The sequence below is a fragment of the Cucurbita pepo genome, chromosome 2 (assembly GCF_057944985.1).
Source record: "Cucurbita pepo subsp. pepo isolate OVF chromosome 2, ASM5794498v1, whole genome shotgun sequence".
NCBI classification, from domain to species: Eukaryota; Viridiplantae; Streptophyta; class Magnoliopsida; order Cucurbitales; family Cucurbitaceae; genus Cucurbita; species Cucurbita pepo.
In genome coordinates, this window is record NC_141799.1 from 3,036,872 (window position 1) to 3,059,004 (window position 22,133).

At 36.6% G+C, this 22,133-nt stretch overlaps 4 protein-coding genes across 5 annotated transcripts; 2 read left to right on the forward strand and 2 right to left on the reverse strand.

The window, feature by feature from the left end:
• Window positions 1-255: 255 nt before the first annotated feature.
• Window positions 256-4,598, forward strand: LOC111788064 (uncharacterized). 2 transcript variants are annotated; one of them, XM_023668211.2, is made up of 13 exons: window positions 256-876; window positions 1,353-1,429; window positions 1,514-1,594; window positions 1,793-1,921; window positions 2,007-2,093; window positions 2,470-2,523; window positions 2,662-2,752; window positions 2,834-2,904; window positions 3,006-3,075; window positions 3,149-3,201; window positions 3,427-3,520; window positions 4,081-4,178; window positions 4,282-4,598. In XM_023668211.2, the coding sequence occupies exons 1-13, from the start codon at window positions 798-800 to the stop codon at window positions 4,375-4,377; spliced, it is 1,080 nt and encodes a 359-aa protein (XP_023523979.2). In that variant the 5' UTR covers window positions 256-797; the 3' UTR covers window positions 4,378-4,598. The 2 variants fall into 2 exon arrangements, with proteins under 2 accessions (XP_023523979.2, XP_023523980.2); XM_023668212.2 differs by having other exon boundaries at window positions 832-876; window positions 1,353-1,424.
• Window positions 4,599-5,660: 1,062 nt separating this feature from the next.
• On the reverse strand, window positions 5,661-11,249 carry LOC111787774 (TOM1-like protein 9). Its single transcript, XM_023667823.2, has 10 exons — window positions 10,933-11,249; window positions 9,580-9,658; window positions 9,397-9,495; window positions 9,195-9,308; window positions 8,918-9,075; window positions 8,175-8,256; window positions 7,961-8,046; window positions 7,482-7,673; window positions 6,858-7,282; window positions 5,661-6,436 (listed from the first exon to the last, which is right to left on the reverse strand). The coding sequence occupies exons 1-10, from the start codon at window positions 11,031-11,033 to the stop codon at window positions 5,835-5,837; spliced, it is 1,938 nt and encodes a 645-aa protein (XP_023523591.2). The 5' UTR covers window positions 11,034-11,249; the 3' UTR covers window positions 5,661-5,834.
• A 1,319-nt stretch (window positions 11,250-12,568) lies between these two features.
• ADCL (D-aminoacid aminotransferase-like PLP-dependent enzymes superfamily protein) lies at window positions 12,569-15,202 on the reverse strand. Its single transcript, XM_023665757.2, has 5 exons — window positions 14,982-15,202; window positions 14,653-14,699; window positions 14,344-14,522; window positions 13,429-14,108; window positions 12,569-12,828 (listed from the first exon to the last, which is right to left on the reverse strand). Exons 1-5 carry the CDS (start codon window positions 15,130-15,132, stop codon window positions 12,731-12,733), a joined length of 1,155 nt encoding a protein of 384 aa, XP_023521525.2. The 5' UTR covers window positions 15,133-15,202; the 3' UTR covers window positions 12,569-12,730.
• Window positions 15,203-17,597: 2,395 nt separating this feature from the next.
• On the forward strand, window positions 17,598-21,902 carry LOC111788915 (uncharacterized). Its single transcript, XM_023669491.2, has 7 exons — window positions 17,598-18,243; window positions 18,755-19,089; window positions 19,468-19,807; window positions 20,698-20,846; window positions 20,952-21,045; window positions 21,362-21,433; window positions 21,525-21,902. The coding sequence occupies exons 1-7, from the start codon at window positions 17,692-17,694 to the stop codon at window positions 21,567-21,569; spliced, it is 1,587 nt and encodes a 528-aa protein (XP_023525259.1). The 5' UTR covers window positions 17,598-17,691; the 3' UTR covers window positions 21,570-21,902.
• The last annotated feature ends 231 nt before the right edge of the window (window positions 21,903-22,133 follow it).

Genomic DNA, 22,133 nt, shown 5'->3' on the forward strand with positions numbered 1-22,133 from the left:
TTTGAGTAATTAAAAATTGTGTAGGACCTATACCATAACCAGACCAAACGGTGCTTTTAATGCCCACTGCCTCAAGGAGTTCCTGTGCAGAGCCATCTGTTCTCTCTCCCCTGCATATGCAACAACCCAAAGGTCTATGTTGGCAACAAGACGATACCAAAATATTTTACTCCTTAAAGGGTACTTGCACTATAGTTCCTCGACAATGCGAGATGGAAGCCAAGTATGCAATTCCTTAAAAAACTTAATTTATTTGTTTAATTTAATAAAAATGTTTTCTTTTTCCTTGTATGTCGGCCACTTTAATCAAATTCCCTTGTTCTATGTGTAACAAGAGATACCCAAGTCAAGATTCCTCTTTCCAAGCTTATATTTCAATTAAGTAAAGTTTAGATTTAAAATAAGATGCCCAGAAGCAGCTGATGGAAGCCGGCATGATAAAGTATTCGATATTATATTTATATCCAGCCAAGACGGTCGTCGGCGGCGTTGGGCGAGTGCCTGTTGACCGTGAATTTGTGTGAAACCATATTATATCCATAAGAAATGGGAACCATTCGCCGATGTTGCGGCAAATCTGCGTCGGATATTTGGACTCACGGGACGACGATGAGGGCGTGGACCGGATTGGGTCGCGTCCACTGCAATGCCCAGCTATAATTATTGTAATAATGCCACGTGCCACTCTGTCCTTCACTCACGTGCCTAAGCCATGGAACCGACGACTTTCCGATGCCTATTAAATTTCTCGTACCGCGACGCTGCCAGGAGAAGCTGTCGAAATCGAAAATAATCAAATGGAAGAAGTTCTTGATGACGCCGACAAGTTTCGGGCCGAATTCCTTCAAGTTCTGCGTCATCGACGATCTGGAGAAGGTGCGAAATTGAATTTTCTCTGTTCTCTGTTTTAGTTACCTTGAAAATTTTGATGACTGATCTGGGTGGCTTCAGTTTTGAGTGTTGAGTGTTTTGTTTTAGAAATTCTTGCTTGATTTGAATGGTTTGCTTTGCTGAAGCCATTTTTCTTAAGTTTTACCTCTTTTCAACGATGTTTCGCCTTTTTGTGAGAATTAGCAAGTTTTCATTCGGAGATCAACAGTAAAGTTCATTTCGAGCTAGTAGTAGTTTTGACTCAAAAGTAGGAATAGATTCTGAGCTGATAGGTACTTATATCGTTTTCTGTTTTCTTTTTTTTAATGTTAAGTCAATGAACACACTACTTATAGTTTTGTTGCTTTAGTTACTCTTCAGAAGAATTTTCAAAAAAACCAAATCAATCTTGGGAACAGAAAAAAAGTAGTTTTTAATAGCTTGATTTTGAATTCATGATGTCTGCTACTTTAATTTCTCAGTTCCGCCGAATGTGAAGCTTTCAAAGCCTATCCAGGATCCTCTGATTCAGGAGGCCAACCCGCCAGCCTTGAGTAAGGTCGAAGTAGTATTGTTTGTTCGTTTTTTCAGTTTTATTTAAGTAGTTGCCAACCCAATGTTGATCTATTTTACTTGTTTAAAGGCAATGGAATCTTGTCCAAAGGAAGATATTAGCAATTTGAAGGACTTGCTTCATGAGGAAAATCTTCATCTGGCTACAGAGGCAAGCTATGTTCTTATACTTTTCGCGTTAACTTATACATGGGACACGAACTTTTCAACAATGCCAAATTTCAGTAATATATCTATTAGGAAAGAACAATTTCTTGATGTTTTAGTCCCTATATAATGTGTTCTCATTTTCTTTAATTATTTTTTTGTGAAAAAAAGAACAATGAAGTTATTCACTAATCATTTATAGGAAGGGGAGCAAGGGCAGTTGCCTATATTGATTATAAGCATGAAGGATAGCAAACAGCAAAAGAAACCTGCAATTGTTTTTCTGCACAGTACGAACAAGTGCAAAGAGTGGTTGAGACCATTGCTTGAGGTAGTGGCTTCTTTTGCTCCTGCCTTTTGTTGTTAGGACCAAGGTGTTAAAACTAGATAATACAACATATTCTTGCTTCTTTCAGGCTTATGCATCGAGGGGATACGTAGCCATTGCCATTGATTCTCGTTACCATGGTGAAAGGGCCAAGAACAAAACCACCTACCGCGATGTATGTCATTATATGCTTCTATATACCCAGCTCGTCTGCCTTTTATCTACGAGTTTTCTAGAACTCAAAAATATGTACGCTAACTAAATAGCCTATAACCCATTGGTGAAACTGTGACACGAGGTCTTAATGTTGTCCAGGATTAGTATATAATTTTATTAAATCTGGCTGCCTAGAATTGATAGATCAGTTATTTAGTTTTGGAAGAGATTCATTTTCTCTTGATTGAGAATACTATACCTCTGCTTTTGAGATGTCAATCACTCCTGATATTTTAATGTGGCATTTTAGCTCTTATCTAGTCCCTACAGCAAAGTGCTTTTCTCTTTTGCGAAGTTAAATCCTAATCCTAATCTGATGTCTCAATCTGGTTCAGGCTCTTGTATCTTCATGGAAAAGAGGTGATACCATGCCGTTCATATTTGACACGGTAGCTTCTCACTTCATTTGGTAGCTGAATTGTTAGAGACTATGAATGAAAATTTGCTGCAAGTTAACCACGGATTAGGATAAAAACTAATTGAGGGACTTGGGTTTACAAAGAGCTAATAGATAATACTACTTGCAGGTATGGGACTTGATCAAATTGGCAGATTACCTGACGAAAAGGGAGGACATTGACCCATGTAGAATAGGAATTACCGGCGAATCTCTTGGAGGTCAGTCAAAAGTAAAGTAACAACCAAGGACATGCCTTTCTTTTGTTGTACAAGACTTACTTCTTCTCATTTTCATTGCAGGAATGCATGCATGGTTTGCTGCTGCTGCCGACACTCGCTATGCCGTGCTTGTCCCCATAATTGGTGTGCAGGTAGTTAACCCAAATGATAACACTCTGGATCTTGCGTTAGTACATTCCTGTTTGGAAAGGAGGATAGGGAGAACAGCTGATATTTTGTGATATGACTGCAGTGTTTTCGATGGGCCATAGATAACGATAAGTGGCAGGCACGAGTTGAGAGTATAAAACCTGTTTTCGAGGGTAAGGTGAATGGTAATTGATAATTTTAAAATATGAATAACTTTCATGACCAGTCTTTGCATCTTATCTGCAGAAGCAAGAATTGAATTAGGCATGAATGAGATCAACAAAGAAGTGGTGACCAAGGTTTGTTGTCTCAAGTTCCCGGTTAAATAACTTCCAATCTATAGTGTGCTTCGTTTTGAACAATTTATGAATTATGATCAATCCAAGCCTATTTCTCTATGCTGCTTATTACTAAATGATGTTGTTAAAATGTTTACTTATCAGATCTTTCAATAACCAGCTTTTTGTTAGATTATGCACATTTGAAGTTGGAATTCCATAATTATTTCTTGCTATTTTGTTCAGGTCTGGAATAGGATTGCTCCTGGTTTAGATTCCAAATTTGACTCGATTTATTCAGTTCCAGCTGTTGCATCACGTCCTTTGTTGTTGTTAAATGGTAACGTTCATATCCTGCTTATACTATATGAATGATTATAATCACAAACCAATGTCAAATTTAGAGAAATTAGAAGATTTGACTAAGCAGTTTGAACCAAAAAGATCCTTGAAGTCTTATTTGATAATCGTTTAGTTTTTGAAAACTAAGCTTCTTTTAACATAAGTTTCACTTCTAAGTTTCTTTCTTTGCTATCTATTTTTAACGAACGTCTTAAAAAAAAAACTTTTAGAAACTTAAATATTGTAAAAAAAAAATGGTGAGAAAACAAGTTTAACTTTATAAAACCAAAAAGTTACCAAAAGGCAGTAATTTGTAAGCATCTAGGAGCCCTGACATCATGTCAGTGAACTGAAGGTGGCTGTCTCCTTAAAGATAATGAACTCAGCTGTAAAATATGCAGGTCTCTTACTTTTAGAGAAATTAACACGGGGTCACCTGCAAGTTCAAGATTGCATATTTTCCCCCCATCTCGGGGTCTCTTTAATTTTAGAATTGAATTAGATCTCTGTAGCCTGTTCAAATAAAGTTAATGTGCATTTGAATATGGAAAATAATAGGTGCAGATGACCCTCGATGTCCAATTGCCGGTTTGGATGCAACTGTATCAAGAACGCAGACAGTTTATAAGAACTTTGGTTGTCCAGAAAATTTTAAGGTATGTGTACTTTTAAGGAGAAGTCTTTTATTTTTCATAGGACTTTCTAACAGGGTGGTTTTTTTTATTTTATCTATGGCTTTATAATATTTATGTTGTACAGTTCATCGCACAACCTGGGATTGGCCACGCAATGACACCAGAGATGGTGAAAGAAGCTAGCGATTGGTTTGACAGGTTTTTAGGGCAGAGTATCTAAGAGTAGTGGCTGTTCTCGTCATTGAGCCCTGTGGATATCTGAGATGCATTGGTGAAGATAATATTCCCATCAGTTCTAATGGAAAGTTATTTCACTTTGGTAGTAAACAAGTTCCATACATTTCATGCTCTAGTTGAATGGTCAAAACTCTCGAAAGAGACAGTTTGAGTTGTAATAGAAAATATACCTCTAAAAGTGGTTTAATGATTTTTCTTCTGAAACAGAGGTTTGATCATTATATTAGTGAAGTTGTAAGGCGCCTACCAACGTTCCTGTCATACAAGTAGCTTTGTATTTCATGAAAAAATGAACTCCTTTTACGCTCGTGTCACGTTAGAGGTATTGCAGAAGAAAAAATTGTAAAATCCGTCCCATTTATCGTAATTGATTAGTTAACATGTTTAATCATTATTTATCAAGACATGAAAAGGATTCAAAAGAAACAAATCTACTATTAGGCAAGAAGTTCCCATTGAAATAGGATCCACAAGGAAAAGCATCTGTCATTAGTTGATTATTAGGGGAGTCTCGAAGGCATCCGGGTTGTATGACTTTCAAATTCCAAAATAGTGAATGCTGCATTAGGGGCATCCCGAAGGAAAAAGCAAGGAAAAGCACCTATCATTCGTTGATTATTAGGGGCATCCCGAAGGCATCTGGGTCGTATGGCTTTCAAATTCCAAATTAGTGAATGCTGCATTAGGGGCATCCCGAAGGAAAAGGCAAGGAAAAGCACCTGTTTAATTATTAGGGGCATCCCGAAAGCATCTGGATCGTATGGCTTTCAAATTCCAAATTAGTGGATGCTGCATTAGGGGCATCCCGAAGGAAAAGGCAAGGAAAAGCACCTGTTTGATTATTAGGGGCATCCCGAAGACATTCGGGTTGGAATATGGCAAGGAAAAGCACCTGTTTGATTATTAGGGGCATCCCGAAGACATTCGGGTTGGAATATGGCTTTCAAATTAAGTTCCAAATTAGTGTGGATGATGCATTAGGGGTATCCCGAAGGCATTTCCAAATTATCCCGAAGGCATCCGAGTATTGGGACGAAATATGGCTTTACTTTCAAATTAAGTTCCAAATGAGTATAACTTTCAAATTAAGTTCCAAATGAGTGGATGCTGACAAGGAGAGTAATGACATCATCAAAAAGGAAAAGACTCACAAAGGAAGAGATTCACCGAATTAAATAAAACTTTTGCATATTTTCGTTATCCATGTACAAGATCTATATACACACAGGCCCATGGATCCATACATCTCGATAAGAAAAGAATCAATAATCCGAACACCATATGACATTTATTACCGATAACATAACGTACTTATACAGCCCAAAACATAAATGAAAGAAAGTCCAGTGGTCCAAAATATACAGTGGACGTCACGACCCTACGCCAGGTAATGAGAAAAGGAACTACTTTGAGAAGATTCGGAGGAAGTGGATTCGTTTTTCACCTGCTACCAGCAGCCGCAAGGGTGGGTTTCCTGGGCTTAAACTTTGACATGTCAACAAGATCACCAAACAGATTATCCTCAGGCTTAGAATGCTTAATGGGAGGCACATTAGAGGAGGTAGAAACCTGGTAGGACGAATTTCTCATGCCATTATCATCTTTAATGGATAGCCCATACACCCGCTGCGTCAGATACTGTGTCCCCTGTGGCTGTGGCTGTGGCTGTGGCTGTGGCTGGATGAGGCCATAGCCATGAAATTGGTTGCCAAACATTTGCAAAGGATACAGAGCTGTCATCTGTCCTGTCTGCTGTGGTAGCATGGTTCCATAAGGCCCTCCATGGAAGGTATGAGGGGCCAAGTCGAGCTGGCCATTATGTGCTGAAATCTGGCTGCCTACAATTGGCTGGACGTACACACCTACAAATTGGTCGTTTCCCATTGGTCGAGGTCCCTGTGGATACTGACCATTCTGCACATGCGTGAACACAACTTGAGTTACCTTCATTGAATAGGGATGCTCACCAGCCATCGAACCATTATCATCCCCAGGCTGAGCCTCCCATGGTGGCGGCGGAAATGACTGGTTGTTTAGAGAACCTGACCAACCCACCCAAACCGATTAGATTTTCATACATTTTAATTATGGTATGATATTTGTTTTAACCTGATTCAAAAGTATACATTATATGCTAGGAATCACGGACCTCCATAATAGTATGATATTGTCTATTTTTTTAACATAAGTTCTCGTGACTGTACTTTAGACTTCCCCAAAATGACTCATGCTAATAAAGATGTATTCATTACTTATAAACTCATGATCATTCCCTAAATTAGCTAACGTGGGACTCCCTCCCAACAATCCTCAACACTATATGGTGCATAGTATGTTATAATGTCTACCCAATAATATAATGCAATACACGTAGACATGTTTAAAAATTTCATAGAATTTTGCTTAAATGATTGCAATCACTCCAAAGCATGATATATATGTCTAGCAAGTGCATATACGAACCATTATATGGAGTAAGTGGCAGGGGTTGTTGCTGTCTATTCATGGAGGGACCAGGACCAGAAGCATTTGTGTATAGTGACTGCTTCCAGTGAGACGATCCGGGGGTTTGGACAGTTCCATTGAGGTGGTGCAGTCCACCCTGCGGGGACTGAAAATTCTGGTGCTGATGGAAGTTTGAGACTGAAGCATCGCTTTGGTCAAAGAGGACGAGAGCGGTCTGCTCAGATAAAGTAGTTGGCTGCTGTTTGGTCAAAGGAACAAGAGCCAGTGAAGTGTTTGCCCCTGGAGAAATGTAGTCATCACCACTCAGTAGGTCTAATTTGGGATCAAACTTAGCTGGAGAAGCTGGATCATCAGTAGCAGGAGGTGCACGGACCGACTCATTTACCGTTTGTGTGCCTGAGACAGTAGTATTCGAGATCGAGCTGCAATACATTCATTGGTACTCACAAGTCAACAAATGCCAGATATAAGCACCCTGAAGCTTTCAACATATTCCTATATTCTAAGATTAGCACAGTAGTCTCTAGCCAGCAAGCTTAATAATTCAGAAATTTCAGCAATCTTCAGCAAAAACAAGACATAAACACGATCAAAGAGCATTGCGAAGAAATCAAAGAATACCTCTCAGGTTGTGGGTTGTTGTTATCACCGGTATTACGAAGAGGCAAACGAGCATCACGACGTGCTTCAACCAATTGAGGCTTGGGTTTCTCTTTCTGAACAGAAGTTTCTGAAGCAATGGCTTCATGCTTGGAAAGTACACGTCGTAAATCGTCATTAAGTGACAATCCTTGGCAGAGCAATGATTCATCCCTGAAATTAGAATGTACTGGTATTATTATATGGTCTATACATATTGAAAGGGAACACATAATTTTTCAAGGGAGGATCTATATCGCCAAAAACGAAGGAAATTTTCATATTTTTCTTTCACCTATGGCTTCATTGATATTAACTTCTCTCAACTTTCACCATCTAAGACAGAACATTTTCATAACAAGCACATATCCAATACAGTATCTAACCACACCAACCTCCTGGTTCCACTATATGCATATGTTGACAACAAATATTGAAACAAATTAAAAATAAAGTCTTACGACGTTGAATTCACAAGGTGAGTGACCCTGTGCTTGTAATTAAGGCATTGTTCTACCAAGTCAACGACGACATCCTGCTTAATGCCCTGCAACATGAAGTGTAACGCATATCAAATTGGTAGTAAGAAGGAATTCAAATGCATAAAAAGTTGAAAAATAAGGGAATCATTTCATTACGAAATGAATCTAACCTTTTCTCTAATCAATAACTTACCTCCTTGTTTCCTGGTTCTAATGTATTTAGAATCTCAGCAAGCACATCCACCACTCCCCTTGCAAGTTGGATCTCGGTCAAGCTGAACAAGAAATTTCAAGTCTCACAAAATCACGAGAATATGTCGAAAGAATGAAGGAAACTGTAACAGCCCAAGCCTACCGCTAGCAGATATTATTCTTTTTGAGTTTTCCCTTTTAGACTTCCCCTCAAGGTTTTTAAAACGCATCTACTAGGGAGAGGTTTCCACACTCTTATAAAGAATGCTTCATTCCCCTCTCCAACCGACGTGGGATCTCACATAAACTATCACATCAAACAGGGATAATGGTGGAATTACAAGTTTCTCCTACATGTTAATTGGTACAGTGAAATATCCACTCAGATGTCAAATAAATGAAGAATAGCAGATCATCAATCCTCCGTTCAAACTCATAGAAAGCAGTGCCACTTGAGCATAAAACGCTACGTGTAGAAGGGAATTACCAGCCCTTCCTTACACACTATTTTTTCAATACACATTCAAGCTGTTGTACTCATACTTATGTAAGAAAAATGAAAGTAGGGGGAGGGAGAATTTATAAGAGGAAGTGAGGGAATTATAGTTTAAAGCTGAGAGTTCAAGGGGGAGCTTGTGTAAGTAACTATCACAATGTAGCTAAACAGGAGGGAGGGAAGTGAACAAGAACATTCAATAGTCTGTAGTGGAGTCCATTCAAACATAAAAGATATCAAAAGTGTACCTTAAGGTTGAAGATTTAACATGTGCAGAGGATCCTGGAGCATCTGGCTGATAATCAGGATTGTGCAGATTCTGACCATACGATCCCGCTTGTCTTTGCGGAGGTGTGAGTACAGGCGATGACATCTCTGATCTCTGGGGGAAAACTGCCCCAGCACGCTGAAAGGAACCAATTTTTCAATCAGAATCCATGGTTTAACAATGAAATTTGCATCTCCAAGGACAAGCAGTTAACAAGATGCAGCATAATATCATGGAAACATTATCATTGATCATACCAATAGTTCTTGATAAGCAGCATAATATTGTGCATATCGTCCGGTTGGTCCTCCTGTGGCCTCTTGCCAGCTATCTATCAGGAGCAATATCTTCTCTTTGACACGAAAGTCAGGCTACACCAAGCATCATAGGTACCATAAATCCAAGCTGAACGCTTTTTTTCCCCTTAAAGAGCAACAAGTAAGAAGAATCCCATCTTACCTTCTTCTTTACAATCTTTACCATCTCACGAGGAATTCCCTTCTCGGCCACATACGCATGACCAATGTCCCCACAATTCTTGATGATGGTCTCCAAGAGCTACGACATAGATACACAAGACAGCCTGTGAGCTAAATAGTGCCAACATCATGTCAGCTTATGATAGGGATGCTTGCAACTTACTACTAGGACAAGAAGCTGAACTTTGGGGTTCTTACTTCCAAGGCGCTTCTTTATTCCTTTAAAAACATCTTTTGCTTTCCTGGTAGATCATCATCAGACGAAGTTGTTCATACTAAACGAAAATAAAAGGAATACTGCTTCATACACAAATTCTCTAACCACAAAGCATCAATAAGCATGTTCCAAGAGATGATTGAATGTGTCTCATTACAAAAGTAAAAAAGAATATAGACCACATCAGTCAAGGCACCAAACATACAATCTTTTCTCAAATCTTAGTGCTCCAGAAGCCTTCTGATTCAATACAAATGTTGAACGATGCAACCAAAATAATCATCGAGAAAATATTTGCAAAAATGTCAATGAATTAATTGGATGACATGAAAAGGCTCGAGTTATTTCAAGCTGTTACTTCTAATAAGTTAACTGAACGGAAGAAAGGCTCTTCAAGTGTAACAGCCCAAGCCCACTGCTAGCCGATATCGTCCTCTTTGGGCTTTTCCTTTCGAGTTCCCTCTCAAGATTTTTAAAACGCGTAGGTTAGGGAGAGGTTTCCACACCCTTATAAAGAATGATTCGTTCTCCTCCCCAACCCGTGTGGAATCTCACAATCCATCTCCCTTCAACGAGTGGAGAGGGACGAGTGCCATTGAGGATACTGGGCCCCGAAGGGGGTGGATTGTGAGATCCTACGTCGGTTGAGGAACAGAACGAAACATTTTTTACAAGGATGTGGAAACTTCTCACTAGGATACGCGTTTTAAAAACCTTGAGGGGAAGTTCGAAAGGACAATATATATATACTGGCGGTGGACTTCGAAGACGGTTACACATAGTACCCACCGATGTGGGAGCTTCTTCCATCAAGAGAAGCTTCCACTTCGCAGCATATTCAAGAAAACTTCACAAACTCGTAAGAGCACCATCCAATTCAAATCGAAAGTGAAACAAATTGATGCATCCTCGCCGTTCCCTTCCCCCTTCACCTACTTAATTATAAAGTCAAAATTCAAAACAGAGTAAACGCTCTCGGTCAGCCCCCTGCATAAGCAAGCTTGATCATCGATTACTTATTTATCATGAATTCAGCCAAGGGTCTTATGAGCAGCAATAAAACAATACGAAAGATCAAACGAAAATTAGGGGGGCGAAAACAATTTTCGTTTCTACCAATACCCAAGTTACCACCACAGCAAACAAACTTCTAAAGCAGCCTGCAATTAAATTATATAGCCAAACACTGAATCCTTAAAAACCATTAACATGCGTGAAAAGGATACAAAACGAACAACCAAGAAAAACTAAAAACAGAGGAGAGGGGAAGTGCAATCGAGTAAGTAAATCGAGGCCTACCCAGGATCTCTCTCGATCATATCACAAATCTCCAAGTTCACGGCCCAGTCTGGGCCGATCAGCTTATTGCTAGTGGCGCGTTCGACCATGGGATTCACCATCGCAACGAATACCCCAAAACGATCACTCGAAAAGCGATAAATCGTGAAGTTCCAAAACTGTTGAACTTGTGCAGTAGTATCGTATCGGTCTGGTCGGTCAATCGAAGTCTGAACTCTCGCTCTTACTCCGATTATTGTCGATCACCTGGGTCTGCTGATTCATACAACGCCGACTAATCAACTGCTACTTGGCATTTTTGTTTATAACGGCCCGAGCAGTTCGCCCTGCTTTGGTCACCCGCCACCGTTTTTATAATCTCTACATTTAAAAAATAAAATAAAAAATATTTTTAATTGGATTTATAAAACATTTCAGATTAAATAATGTGTTTCCATTTTTCTTTGAATGTTTCAATTTCGACTTAAATATTTCAATTTTCTCCAATGAAATTTAAAATATTTGATTTAGATTATTAATTTTTGCTAATTTACTCACTAATTTTAATTAAAAAAATAAAAATATGAAAAAATATATATATGGACTAATTTTAATAATACTCAACTTAAAGTTTGATTATGTAAAAATTAATTATTGAATAGCATTACAAATAACTAAAACCCTTTTTTAAAAATAAAAAAATTAAAAAAAAAAGCCTAGTTATATATATATTTTTTTTTTGAGATATTATCAAATATTTTATAGTTATATTTCATGATAATTTACCATCTGAAATAAAAATTTATCCTAAGTAAAAAATCATACTAATTTTTTAAAATTTAAGATTAAGATGGTAACTTTTATCATAAAAAATTAATATTAATAAATTTTGGAAAAATCATCGTTATTTTAGTAAACACAATATTGAGAATAAAAATGAATTTAGAGTCGTAATAGTGAACGTTGACATTTCCTTCTAAAATTAATAATTATAATATTTTGAGTTTTAAAAATTGTATAAATATTAATTGATTAAATTAATGTACATTTTTCATGCTTATTAACGTGTCACACTTGGTTTGATCTATACATTCTTGATTATTATAATTTAGTTGATATTTGAAAAGTCAAAAAAAAAATTATGTTATATAACAATAATTATGTCTTTGTTTAAGGAGAAAAATAATCCATGCCACGTATGATTATTGACACGTATGTCTTTAAAGTTGAAATGACATTATTATTTGGGGTGGTTACAAATACACTAAAATAGCAAATAATAATAATAACAATAATAATAATAATAAATTAATAACCCATTTAACCCATTTAAAAATACAATAAATAAATAATCGCTAATAACCGTATTATTTTAGTTGCACTATATATTTTAAAAAATGTTTTGTCAATCATTTTTAGACCATTTATTACTCGACATTTGTTTAACAAATAGGTTTGAAACTAATTCATTTTTACGAATATTTTTATCGTTTAATTTTAAAAATAAGAAATAAATTATATCATCTAAAATCAGAAGCTACACAAAATCCATCTTTTTAAAAGATTTTTTTTTTTTTAATTAAAAGAAGAGTTATTCTAAATATACTTTTTAAGAGTATTTATTAAAACACTTCCTAAAATTTTCACCGTTTGGATATCACTCGTGAAACTGTCATCTTTATTCCCGTCCACATATACATTGCTTGTACTAGCTGCATCTATATAGCACATCGAGATTGGCCTATGTTCCAATTAGATGTTCCAAATACATTCCTGAATGTCTCATTAAATTATGAGAGAGATGACAAGTTGACCTGGATTATTCATGTGGAACTGGTATTCGAACAGTTGGAGGGCCGGATTTCATGTCTTCGATAATAAGATCTACAAGCGCTCGAGCCAATGGACCTTCTCTTCCTGTGGAGAAAACCAAAACATTCTTAATTTTGTCAGATAAAAACAAGCTTCCATGCTTTCATGTTCTTGTTCTATAATAAGAACGCTCATCCCCACCATCAGAAATATTACAATGGTGCCTTTCTTAGATCACCATACGGTTGTGGTGGGAAGAAAACTTCGTGTGTTCCTATTTGTAAGAACAATGCTCGACGCATAAAAACATGTCATGGTGTCGTCATTCTACAAAACTAATCTTACAACCGGTTTAGAACGACTTTCTAAGTGCTTAATGTTGGATGATGAAAGTCCCACATCCGCTAATTTACGGAATGATCATGGGTTTATAAGTGAGGAATACTATCTCCATTGGTGTGAGGCCTTTTGGGGAAACCCAAAGCAAAGCCATGAGAGCTTATGCTCAAAGTGGACAATATCATACCATTGTGGAGAGTTGTGTTCGTTTAACACTTACCAAAACACTCTCCCTATTTGTTTGAATTGAAGAACTTTAAATGGAATTTTAAACATGTTAGAAGAAATTCATCCAGCCAATCACAACATGATTCAGAACTACAAAAACATCTTATTTATGAATTAAGGATTATAGAGGGTACTTACCATCACCAATAATCTGCTCATCCCACTGCAGTACAGGGGAAACAAGAACTCCACTCCCAATAAGCACCATTTCCTCTGCCTTCTTGCCTTCCTCCATGGTTAAATTTTCAAATCTTATACTCCGAAGCCTGCCCTCTGTCACCAGCCGCTCAGCGAGAGTAATGATTCTCTTAGCTGTGCAGCCGCTTAAAATTTTGTCAAAGTGAGGCATCAGAAACTCCTTATCCTTTGTAATGAAACCAACGTTCATACTAGGCCCTTCAGCAATGAATCCCTCACTATCCAACCAAATGGCTGTATACGCACCCTTTTCTTCTGCTTCCATATTTGAAAGAACATTTGGTAGGTAATTTACACTCTTCATAGTTGCAAATTGAGGTGGTTTCATTGGGATTGATGAAGTTATGACTTTGATGCCTTTTGGAGGAGATGGCGGCTTACCTTGAATTACAATTGCATAAAGAGCTGGCTGATGCAACCCAGAAGTAGATAGTAGAAAATTTCCAGGTCCTGCAGAGAGCCAATATCGAAGCTGTCCATTCCTACACTTAGAAGCACTGGCAGTTCTTATGAGTATATTTTTAATCTTCTCTCGATCATATGAAACTGGGAGGTTGATTTTTGCCATGGATGCTGATCTTAAAATGCGGTCGAGGTGCTGGTCCAACTCATAGAGATGCCTGAGATGTCAAAACCATTTTATACAGTAACTCAACACTGGAAAAATCATGAAATGAAGGTATGCCTTTCCTACTTCTAATGAAGAAAAATATATATCACACTATAATTATGAAATTTAGTTATGAATTCAAATGTTAATAAGAACCTATCAATTTACAGTGCTAATTATGCGGGTCTTGGGAAATGGATATCAGATTCATAATCTTAATGAAACTGTATGAAATTCTCACATACCCATCCACTATGGCAGCAGTATCAAAAACGCCATGTCCCCGATGAACCATGTGGTCATCAATTGGAGTTACCATAACAGCTGGATCTGTAGTAATTCCCCCAACAACGCTGGAATACATTGCAAGGAATTGTGGCTGGTTTTCTTGATTCTCTCGGCTTGCCCTTAATCTTTCAAGCACCTTCAATAAACACATGGATCAAAATAACAATCAGTAAATCCATACAATTATCACCTTCCACGCATAGAACACTAAAATTTGTAGTTTATTTCAACACACAAACAGATTACAATACACAACAAGAGTTGACCTGTGAACTACCAAGCACTGGAGCATCAGAAGTACGATCAACAGTATCTGCGACAAGACGAGCAGTTGCTTTGATTATTCAGATTTCAGATTGAACGGATAGAGAAAGATTGAAAAAAAGTTAGGATCGCAAAAGCCTGAACAGTATCGTAAACAACCAGATCATGAAAAGTGAATCAGGATCGCAAAAGCCTGAACAGTATCGTAAAACAACCAGATTATGAAAAGCGAGTCAACTATTAAACAGTTTCAAACAAATTTGCTTAGATAAACAAGGCTCCAGTGAACCAATTATCAAACATTCTCGCGACGAATTTGAAAAAAACTAACCAGCAATCGAACACCTAATTCTGAATCTTCTAAAAGACAACTGCCGATAATTGCAGGAATTGCTCAGCGGCCTTTGAGAATGGGCAGTGAGTTCTGCATCGCTGATCGGTGACTGAGGAATGGGTTTGAGAAGAGACTGCAGAGAATTCATCGGAGATTAATGTTCAGGATAATTTGAGAAAATGTTTTGTTCAATTGCTGAATACCTGACCGGCCTCCTGTATTTTATACCTAATGTTTCAACTTTTAGCATGAACAATTAACTTTTTTTTTTTTTTTTTTTTTTTTTTTTTTTTTTTAATTATGATTTCAAGAATGTTCCAAATAATGCAATTTTAAATTTAAATATTATATATTTACAATAATAATAATAATAAATTTCGTTAAAAGAAAAATATAACGCCCAAACTTACTACTAGACAGATATTATTCTATTTATTCCTTTTTTTTTGAACTTTTCTTCTAGGTTTAAAAATGCATCTTATTATGAAGAGATTTTCACATCTTTATAAAAAAATGAGCTTCGTTCACCTTTTCAACCGATATGAGATATCACAATCCACCTCCCTTGAAGGCATACGTCCTCGCTGGCACACCACATGGTATATGGCTCTGATACCATTTGTAACAGAGCCAACTGCTAGTAGATTGTTTTGTTTTAGCATTCCTTTCTGGGCTTATTTGAAGACGTGTCTATAAAGGAGAAGTTCTCACATTCTTAAAACCTCTTCAGTCGATGTGAGATTTCACAATTCACCTTCATTGGGGGTTAATGTTCTCGCTGGCACACCGCTCGATATCTAACTCTAACACTATTTGTAACAGTCTAAGCCTACAGCTAGACTGTTCCTTTCTGGGCTTATTTGAAGACGTGTCTACAAAGGAGAAGTTCTCACATTCTTAAAACCTCTTCAGCCGATGTGAGATTTCACAATTCACCTTCATTGGGGGTTAATGTTCTCGCTGGCACACCGCTCGATATCTAACTCTAACACTATTTGTAACAGTCTAAGCCTACAGCTAGCAAATATTATTCTGTTTCAGTTATAAGAAATTTATATATATATTATATTTACTTATATTTATATTTATGATTATGAGATCGATGCAAATAGATAATAATAATTCATAAAATTTAAAATACTTATTTTTAATCAATAAAGTAAGTACACGTGTTTACTTATAAATTTTTGAATAATTTAACTTTTTAGAAAATTAAATTCATATGCTTTCAATATTTTAATCAGCATTTATGCTATATAAAGTCACGTGCCTAATTCATATTCAACGTCAAATGAATTTATGCTTTATATTGATTTTTATGAGAGAAATAAAACTTGGGTATTTTATGCTTACGTCAGGTGCAAGGTTTTGATTTTTACTAGGAAAAAATCGAATCATTTTTATGCTTACGGTGGGGTTTGTAAAACTCGTGGGAACCTAGGGTTTATCTTTTACCCTCTTAATTTATTTTTATTTATAAAAAATAAATAAAATTAATTTAATCCATCTTAGCTTACCCCCACATATATATATATATATATATATATATATATAATCAATTATTTGATTAAATAAACCACTGATAAATTGTGATGTACCACATTGGTTGAGGAGGAGAACAAAACACTCTTTGTAAGGGGTGTAGAAACCTTCCTATAGCAGGCATGCTTTAAAGCCAAGCCCAAAGACGATAATATCTACTGGTGGTGGATCTGTGCCATTACAAATGCTATTAGAGCCAGACACTAGGCTATGTGCCAGCGAGGAGGCTATTCCCCAAATGGGGTAATCATAAGACGATATGCCAGTAAGGATGCTGGCCCCAAAGGGAGATGGATTTGGCGGGGGTACCACGTCGATTGAAGAAAGGAAATAATGCCAGCGAGGACGCAGGACCTGACGGGAGGTGGATTGTGAATTGTGAGGTCTCACCTTGGTTGGGGATGAGAACAAAATACGTGGAAACCTTACTCTAACAAGCGCGCGTTTTAAAGCCTTGAGCGGAAGCCTACATAAATATTATATATATCTTTTAGAAATAACATTTTTATTAAATTAATGAATTACTTATTTACTAAAAGTATTAATCATCAGTTAATAATATATTTAAATATAACTAGTTAGTTAATTATGATTAGTTAATTTACGTTAATAAAAATTAATTTTAAATAAGTATAACTCATTTATAATGAATTAATTGTTTTTTTAGAATAGTTTTGATGAGCATAAAGCATAACTAATTGATTTAATTAAAGATAATAACAATAATAATGAACTATATTTAATTAAAATTAATTATATATTATATAATAATAATAATTTTATATATGTTATATAATTTTTTTTTTTTGAACTTTATCATAATTATATAATATTTATAAATGTATGTCATTTAAAATAATTTACTCTACTACAACATATAACTAATTTTATAATTGGACTATTTATTTATAATTAAAATTTTATATAATTTTATTTAAACTATTTTTAAAAAAATAATATTAAGATTAATTGGTAATATTATTTATTTATCTAATTATTACATATGTTATTTACGGAATTACCCTTAATGGGCTTAAGCCCAAACAGTTCAATCCTAAGGTTCATAATTCTTGAAATTTTAACTAAATCTCCTGCTTCTTCTTCCCAGTTCTGCAACTCTGTACTAAAACCCTAATTTCAGTCGAGCTAGCTGAATTCAGTCATCATGGCCACATACGATTACGATGATTCACGGGCCAACTATGACGATCCCCGTCACGCGCCGGTGCCTTCTCCGGCTGGCCAAGATATTGGCTACGACCCTAATTTCGTTCCAGATTCTGTCAAATCCTTTGTCGTTCATCTATACCGCCATATCCGTGAGAAGAATGTATACGAAACACATCAAATGTATGAAACTTCATTCCAGACGCTATCGGACCGCCTATTCAAGGATACTCCGTGGCCGTCAGTAGATGCTGTGGCTCATTTTGTTGATAATGATCATGTCTTCTGCTTGCTTTACCGTGAGATGTGGTTTCGCCATCTTTATGCGAGACTGTCGCCAACTTTGAAGCAGAGGATTGACTCATGGGATAACTATTGTAGCCTATTTCAGGTGGTTTTGCACGGAGTCGTGAATATGCAATTGCCTAACCAGTGGCTATGGGATATGGTGGATGAGTTTGTTTATCAGTTCCAGAGCTTCTGCCAGTATCGGGCTAAGATGAAGAACAAGACCGAGCAGGAAATTTCGCTTCTGAGGCAGTACGATCAGGTTGCTACGATTCATTCGTTTATTATTTTTTATGTGAAAATATGCAGGCTGCGCATTACTCTGACTGCAATTAGACAAGGAAATGAACTCCAAAGGTTAAAAAACAGTATTAGTTCTTGGCCTTCTCATGGTTCTATCTGAATTAGCGTGTATTTAGTTTTATCAAATTCATAGTATATTGGTATTGGATTTGAAGCCGTACCGTCCCCAAGGAGGTTAAAATAGCTGGAATAGCCTTGAAAACCTATGGTGTCTAGACTTCAAATGACAATCTTTTAAGACTTCTGAGATGTGGGAAGTGTTCTTTTGTTTTTCATATTTTTCTAATGGAGTTTGTGTGTACACTAGGTTAGATATCTGTTCCAAATATGATAACCATGTTTGGGTGAATCTGCGCGTATCCTTTGTACGCCCATGTTCTTGCAGTCAAGTTCTCTTAGTCTTAATGGTTTTTATGGTCTATCTATGTCCAAGGTCCAGGAGCTTAACTTCAGTGGTTGCTTATTTCCAGGCTTGGAATGTATATGGTGTGCTCAACTATTTGCAAGCATTTGTGGAGAAATCCTCAATCATTCATATTCTTGAGGAGGAGAAAGAAGGTCTTGAACAATTTACACTTACTGATGGGTATGACTATAGTGGTGGGAGTAGTAATGTTTTGAAGGTGTTGGGATATTTCAGCATGGTTGGATTGCTTCGGGTTCATTGCCTGTTAGGTGATTATCACACTGGTTTGAAGTGCTTACTCCCAATTGACATAACCCAGCAAGGTGTTTTCACTAGTGTGATTGGAAGCCATATTACAACTATATATCATTATGGGTTTGCCAACCTGATGTTGCGCAGGTATTATGTTGTATGGAGTCCATTAGATTCCTTTTCTCTTGTCTGGTGTTCTCTCTCTAGCTGATTTATAATTATGGTTTGGTTCTTGTTTAGGTGAATTGGCAGTCCTTTCTGTAACCCTCTTGCTTTTTGGGGATATCTCATCCCCCCTTTTGTATGATCCTTCCCTCAATATATATATGTTTTTTCTTTTGTTTCTTATAAATATATAAAAGAAAATGGAAGGTCAAGTAGAATTGAAATGCTTGCAAAGTTGAATGTTAATTCTTTCGTCTTTATAGGAATTTATAGGGTGCTGTATTTAGGGCCTTAGTCTTCTTTCTTCACTTCTCACTTAACGACAGGTTCGAAATAAATTTCATTTCCCCTTATTTTCAGGTACGTTGATGCCATTCATGAATTTAACAGAATTCTCTTGTATATTTATAAAACCAAGCAATATCATCAAAAATCTCCTCAGTATGAGCAGATTCTGAAGAAGAACGAGCAGATGTATGCTCTGTTGGCAATATGTGTTTCGCTTTGCCCACAAGTGAAGCTTATTGATGAAACTGTGAACTCTCAGTTGCGTGAAAAGTATGGTGAAAAGATGATGAGGATGCAGAGATATGATGAGGAAGCTTTTGCCGTCTATGATGAGCTTTTCTCATATGCTTGTCCCAAGTTCATCACTCCATCTGCTCCTAGTTTTGAGGAGCCTTTAGCAAACTACAACCAGGTAAGGTTTAGATCTTTATTATTAAAGCAGCATCTATTTTGGAAATGAATCGGAAGAGGAGAATGAGCGGATTAAAATTTAGTATTGTGTGACGAGACCATACAAAATAGTGAAATAAGGTGAACGAGTGGCCTGGACTTTCCCTGCTTAATGAGTCAAAATTATGAAGAGTAGATTTAGAGGTTAAGGATAACAGTGTCTGGAATTGAGTTTTCTTTAGTTTTTGGATCAAACAATGTGCATTTTATCTACCGTCTCTTATCTTGCAAGTTCTTGTTCTAATATATTGAGTGATGACTAGGCTGTGATTAGGAGTGCCAATATTATCTTTGTTACCTCATCAAGAACTTCTTGGTGGGTTTTCTTTTTTGGTTATTTGGGTATTGCTATCGTTGCTACCTATTGGATGAACTTTAGCCTAGTGGTATAGTTTTGTTGGCCTTATGCCTTGCAGTTCATTCTTTCACAAAGTAGTTTCCAAACAAAATGAATGAACAAACAAACACATAAACAGGTAGTCCAGGAGTAACCGATTCAAACGGCCTTCTCGCCTAACAGTTCCTTAAATTATAGGAATTCTACAATTCATAGTTCATCTGATTCTTTATCTATTCCACTAGAGTATCCTTCATAGTTTCTAATAACGCCATTTTAAGAGGATTTTTAACATCTCTAAGACTAACATTTATTTTATTAAGAGCATCTTACTCTAGTTTTGTTTTGAGCAAATTGGAGTTATAGATTAAGGTTGATGACTTTGATTTCATCATTTCTTCACAAAATCTAGTCATGCATGTTTCCATGTCAAACCCTTTTTTGTGCGTGTCTGTGTTGCATTTGTTGGCTCGCTCTTTCAGAGATTTTATTCACGTCTCCTTGCTTTTTTCCAGGATGCCTATAGGCTTCAATTGAAACTATTTCTTTTTGAAGTAAAGCAACAACAATTACTATCTGGCATCCGCACCTTCTTGAAAGTGTACTCCACCATCTCCCTTGGGCAGCTTGCCATTTACATGGAAATGGATGAATCGACTCTAAGGTTGGAAATAGAAGACTTTAGGATATATCTTCACATTTTTATGAGCTACTACATAGTTTTTAAGATTAATTAATTGGTGGTAATTGGTTTTGGTTATATTTACAGGACGATATTGTTGACATACAAGCATAAAACCCATGCTGTTGACAGTGTTGGAAAAATCATGTCCAATGCAGATGTGGATTTTTACATTGATGATGTACGTCTACTTTTCTTCTATTACCTCTTTGGTTTACAAAATGTAAGAGTCCAATCCCACCCCACCACACTGCTAGCAGATATTGTCTTCTTTGAACTTTCCCTTTCGGGCTTTCCTTCAAGGCTTTAAAACGCGTCTGTTAGGGAAAGGTTTCCACACCCTTATGAAGGGTGTTTCGTTCTCCTCCCCCCCAACCAATGTGGGATATCACACGAAAGCATTTTGAATTCAGAATATATATTACTTAGATGCTACAAAAGAAAAAGAAAATTCATTTATGTAAGTATGTTAAAAAAATTACTTAATCTCACTGCAGGACGTAATCCACGTTGTCGAATCGAAGCCTGTAAATCGCTATGGAGATTTCTTCTTGCGGCAAATTGTTAAAGTATGTAACATTTTCTTTTCATTTGCATCTCTACACTTCATTATCTGGAGGAAATGATAATCATGCTCATGTTTCTCCTTCTTTCTGACAGCTCGAGGGGATGATTAATGATTTGGACAGAGTGAAACTGGACTGAGATCTGTGTGGTAATGTTTGGTTGAACTGGCTTTTTTGACGACGGCAGGTTTGAACTAGGGAATGGTTGCTCCATTTAAGGGTCTGCCTTGTCCATTTTTCATCTTCACTCTGCACTTCTATTAGTGGTTGTAGATCAAATGTCACTCGGATATGAGAGTGTTGAAGGGCTTGTGCCTGAGTTTTTCCTTTTGGGTTTATGATTCTTGGCATTTATAATATATGTTATTAGCTGATAGTATGAAATTTTGAGATGTTCAACTAAGGCCTCTTTCTGTTCTAGTTTTCCTTGTATCTAAAACTGCGTTTAATAACTGAGAGCTTCATGGTCTGACATGGTGTTTGCAGTGCCTTGCCTTTGGTGGTTGCATTATCAAGAGACCATGTTTGTATACTAAGCCTGTAAATCTGATAACCAATTTTAAGGTAGATATCTTCCACCAAAGTATGAAAATATGATCTATAGAAAACATCTAACTAATTTGAAAAAAGAAAAAAAGAAAAAAAAAAGAAAAAAAGATCGTGGTGATTTATGTAATGGAGACAAAAAGTCTGTCGTATATTT

Bases quoted from the DNA above. Each gene is read 5' to 3' on its own strand.
- LOC111788064 (XM_023668211.2), top strand. From the start codon at position 798: ATGGAAGAAGTTCTTGATGACGCCGACAAGTTTCGGGCCGAATTCCTT. The intron at 877-1,352 runs GTGCGAAATTGA...TTAATTTCTCAG, and splicing joins TCATCGACGATCTGGAGAAG to TTCCGCCGAATGTGAAGCTT. The intron at 2,524-2,661 runs GTAGCTTCTCAC...TACTACTTGCAG, and splicing joins TGCCGTTCATATTTGACACG to GTATGGGACTTGATCAAATT.
- LOC111787774 (XM_023667823.2), bottom strand. From the start codon at position 11,033: ATGGTGAATCCCATGGTCGAACGCGCCACTAGCAATAAGCTGATCGGC. The intron at 8,257-8,917 runs GTACACTTTTGA...TTTCTTGTTCAG, and splicing joins GTTAAATCTTCAACCTTAAG to CTTGACCGAGATCCAACTTG. The intron at 8,047-8,174 runs GTAAGTTATTGA...TTCATGTTGCAG, and splicing joins TAGAACCAGGAAACAAGGAG to GGCATTAAGCAGGATGTCGT.
- ADCL (XM_023665757.2), bottom strand. From the start codon at position 15,132: ATGAATTCTCTGCAGTCTCTTCTCAAACCCATTCCTCAGTCACCGATC. The intron at 14,700-14,981 runs GTTAGTTTTTTT...GTCTTGTCGCAG, and splicing joins AATTAGGTGTTCGATTGCTG to ATACTGTTGATCGTACTTCT. The intron at 12,829-13,428 runs GTAAGTACCCTC...TTTTCTCCACAG, and splicing joins TGAGCAGATTATTGGTGATG to GAAGAGAAGGTCCATTGGCT.
- LOC111788915 (XM_023669491.2), top strand. From the start codon at position 17,692: ATGGCCACATACGATTACGATGATTCACGGGCCAACTATGACGATCCC. The intron at 18,244-18,754 runs GTTGCTACGATT...GCTTATTTCCAG, and splicing joins TTCTGAGGCAGTACGATCAG to GCTTGGAATGTATATGGTGT. The intron at 21,046-21,361 runs GTACGTCTACTT...ATCTCACTGCAG, and splicing joins TGGATTTTTACATTGATGAT to GACGTAATCCACGTTGTCGA.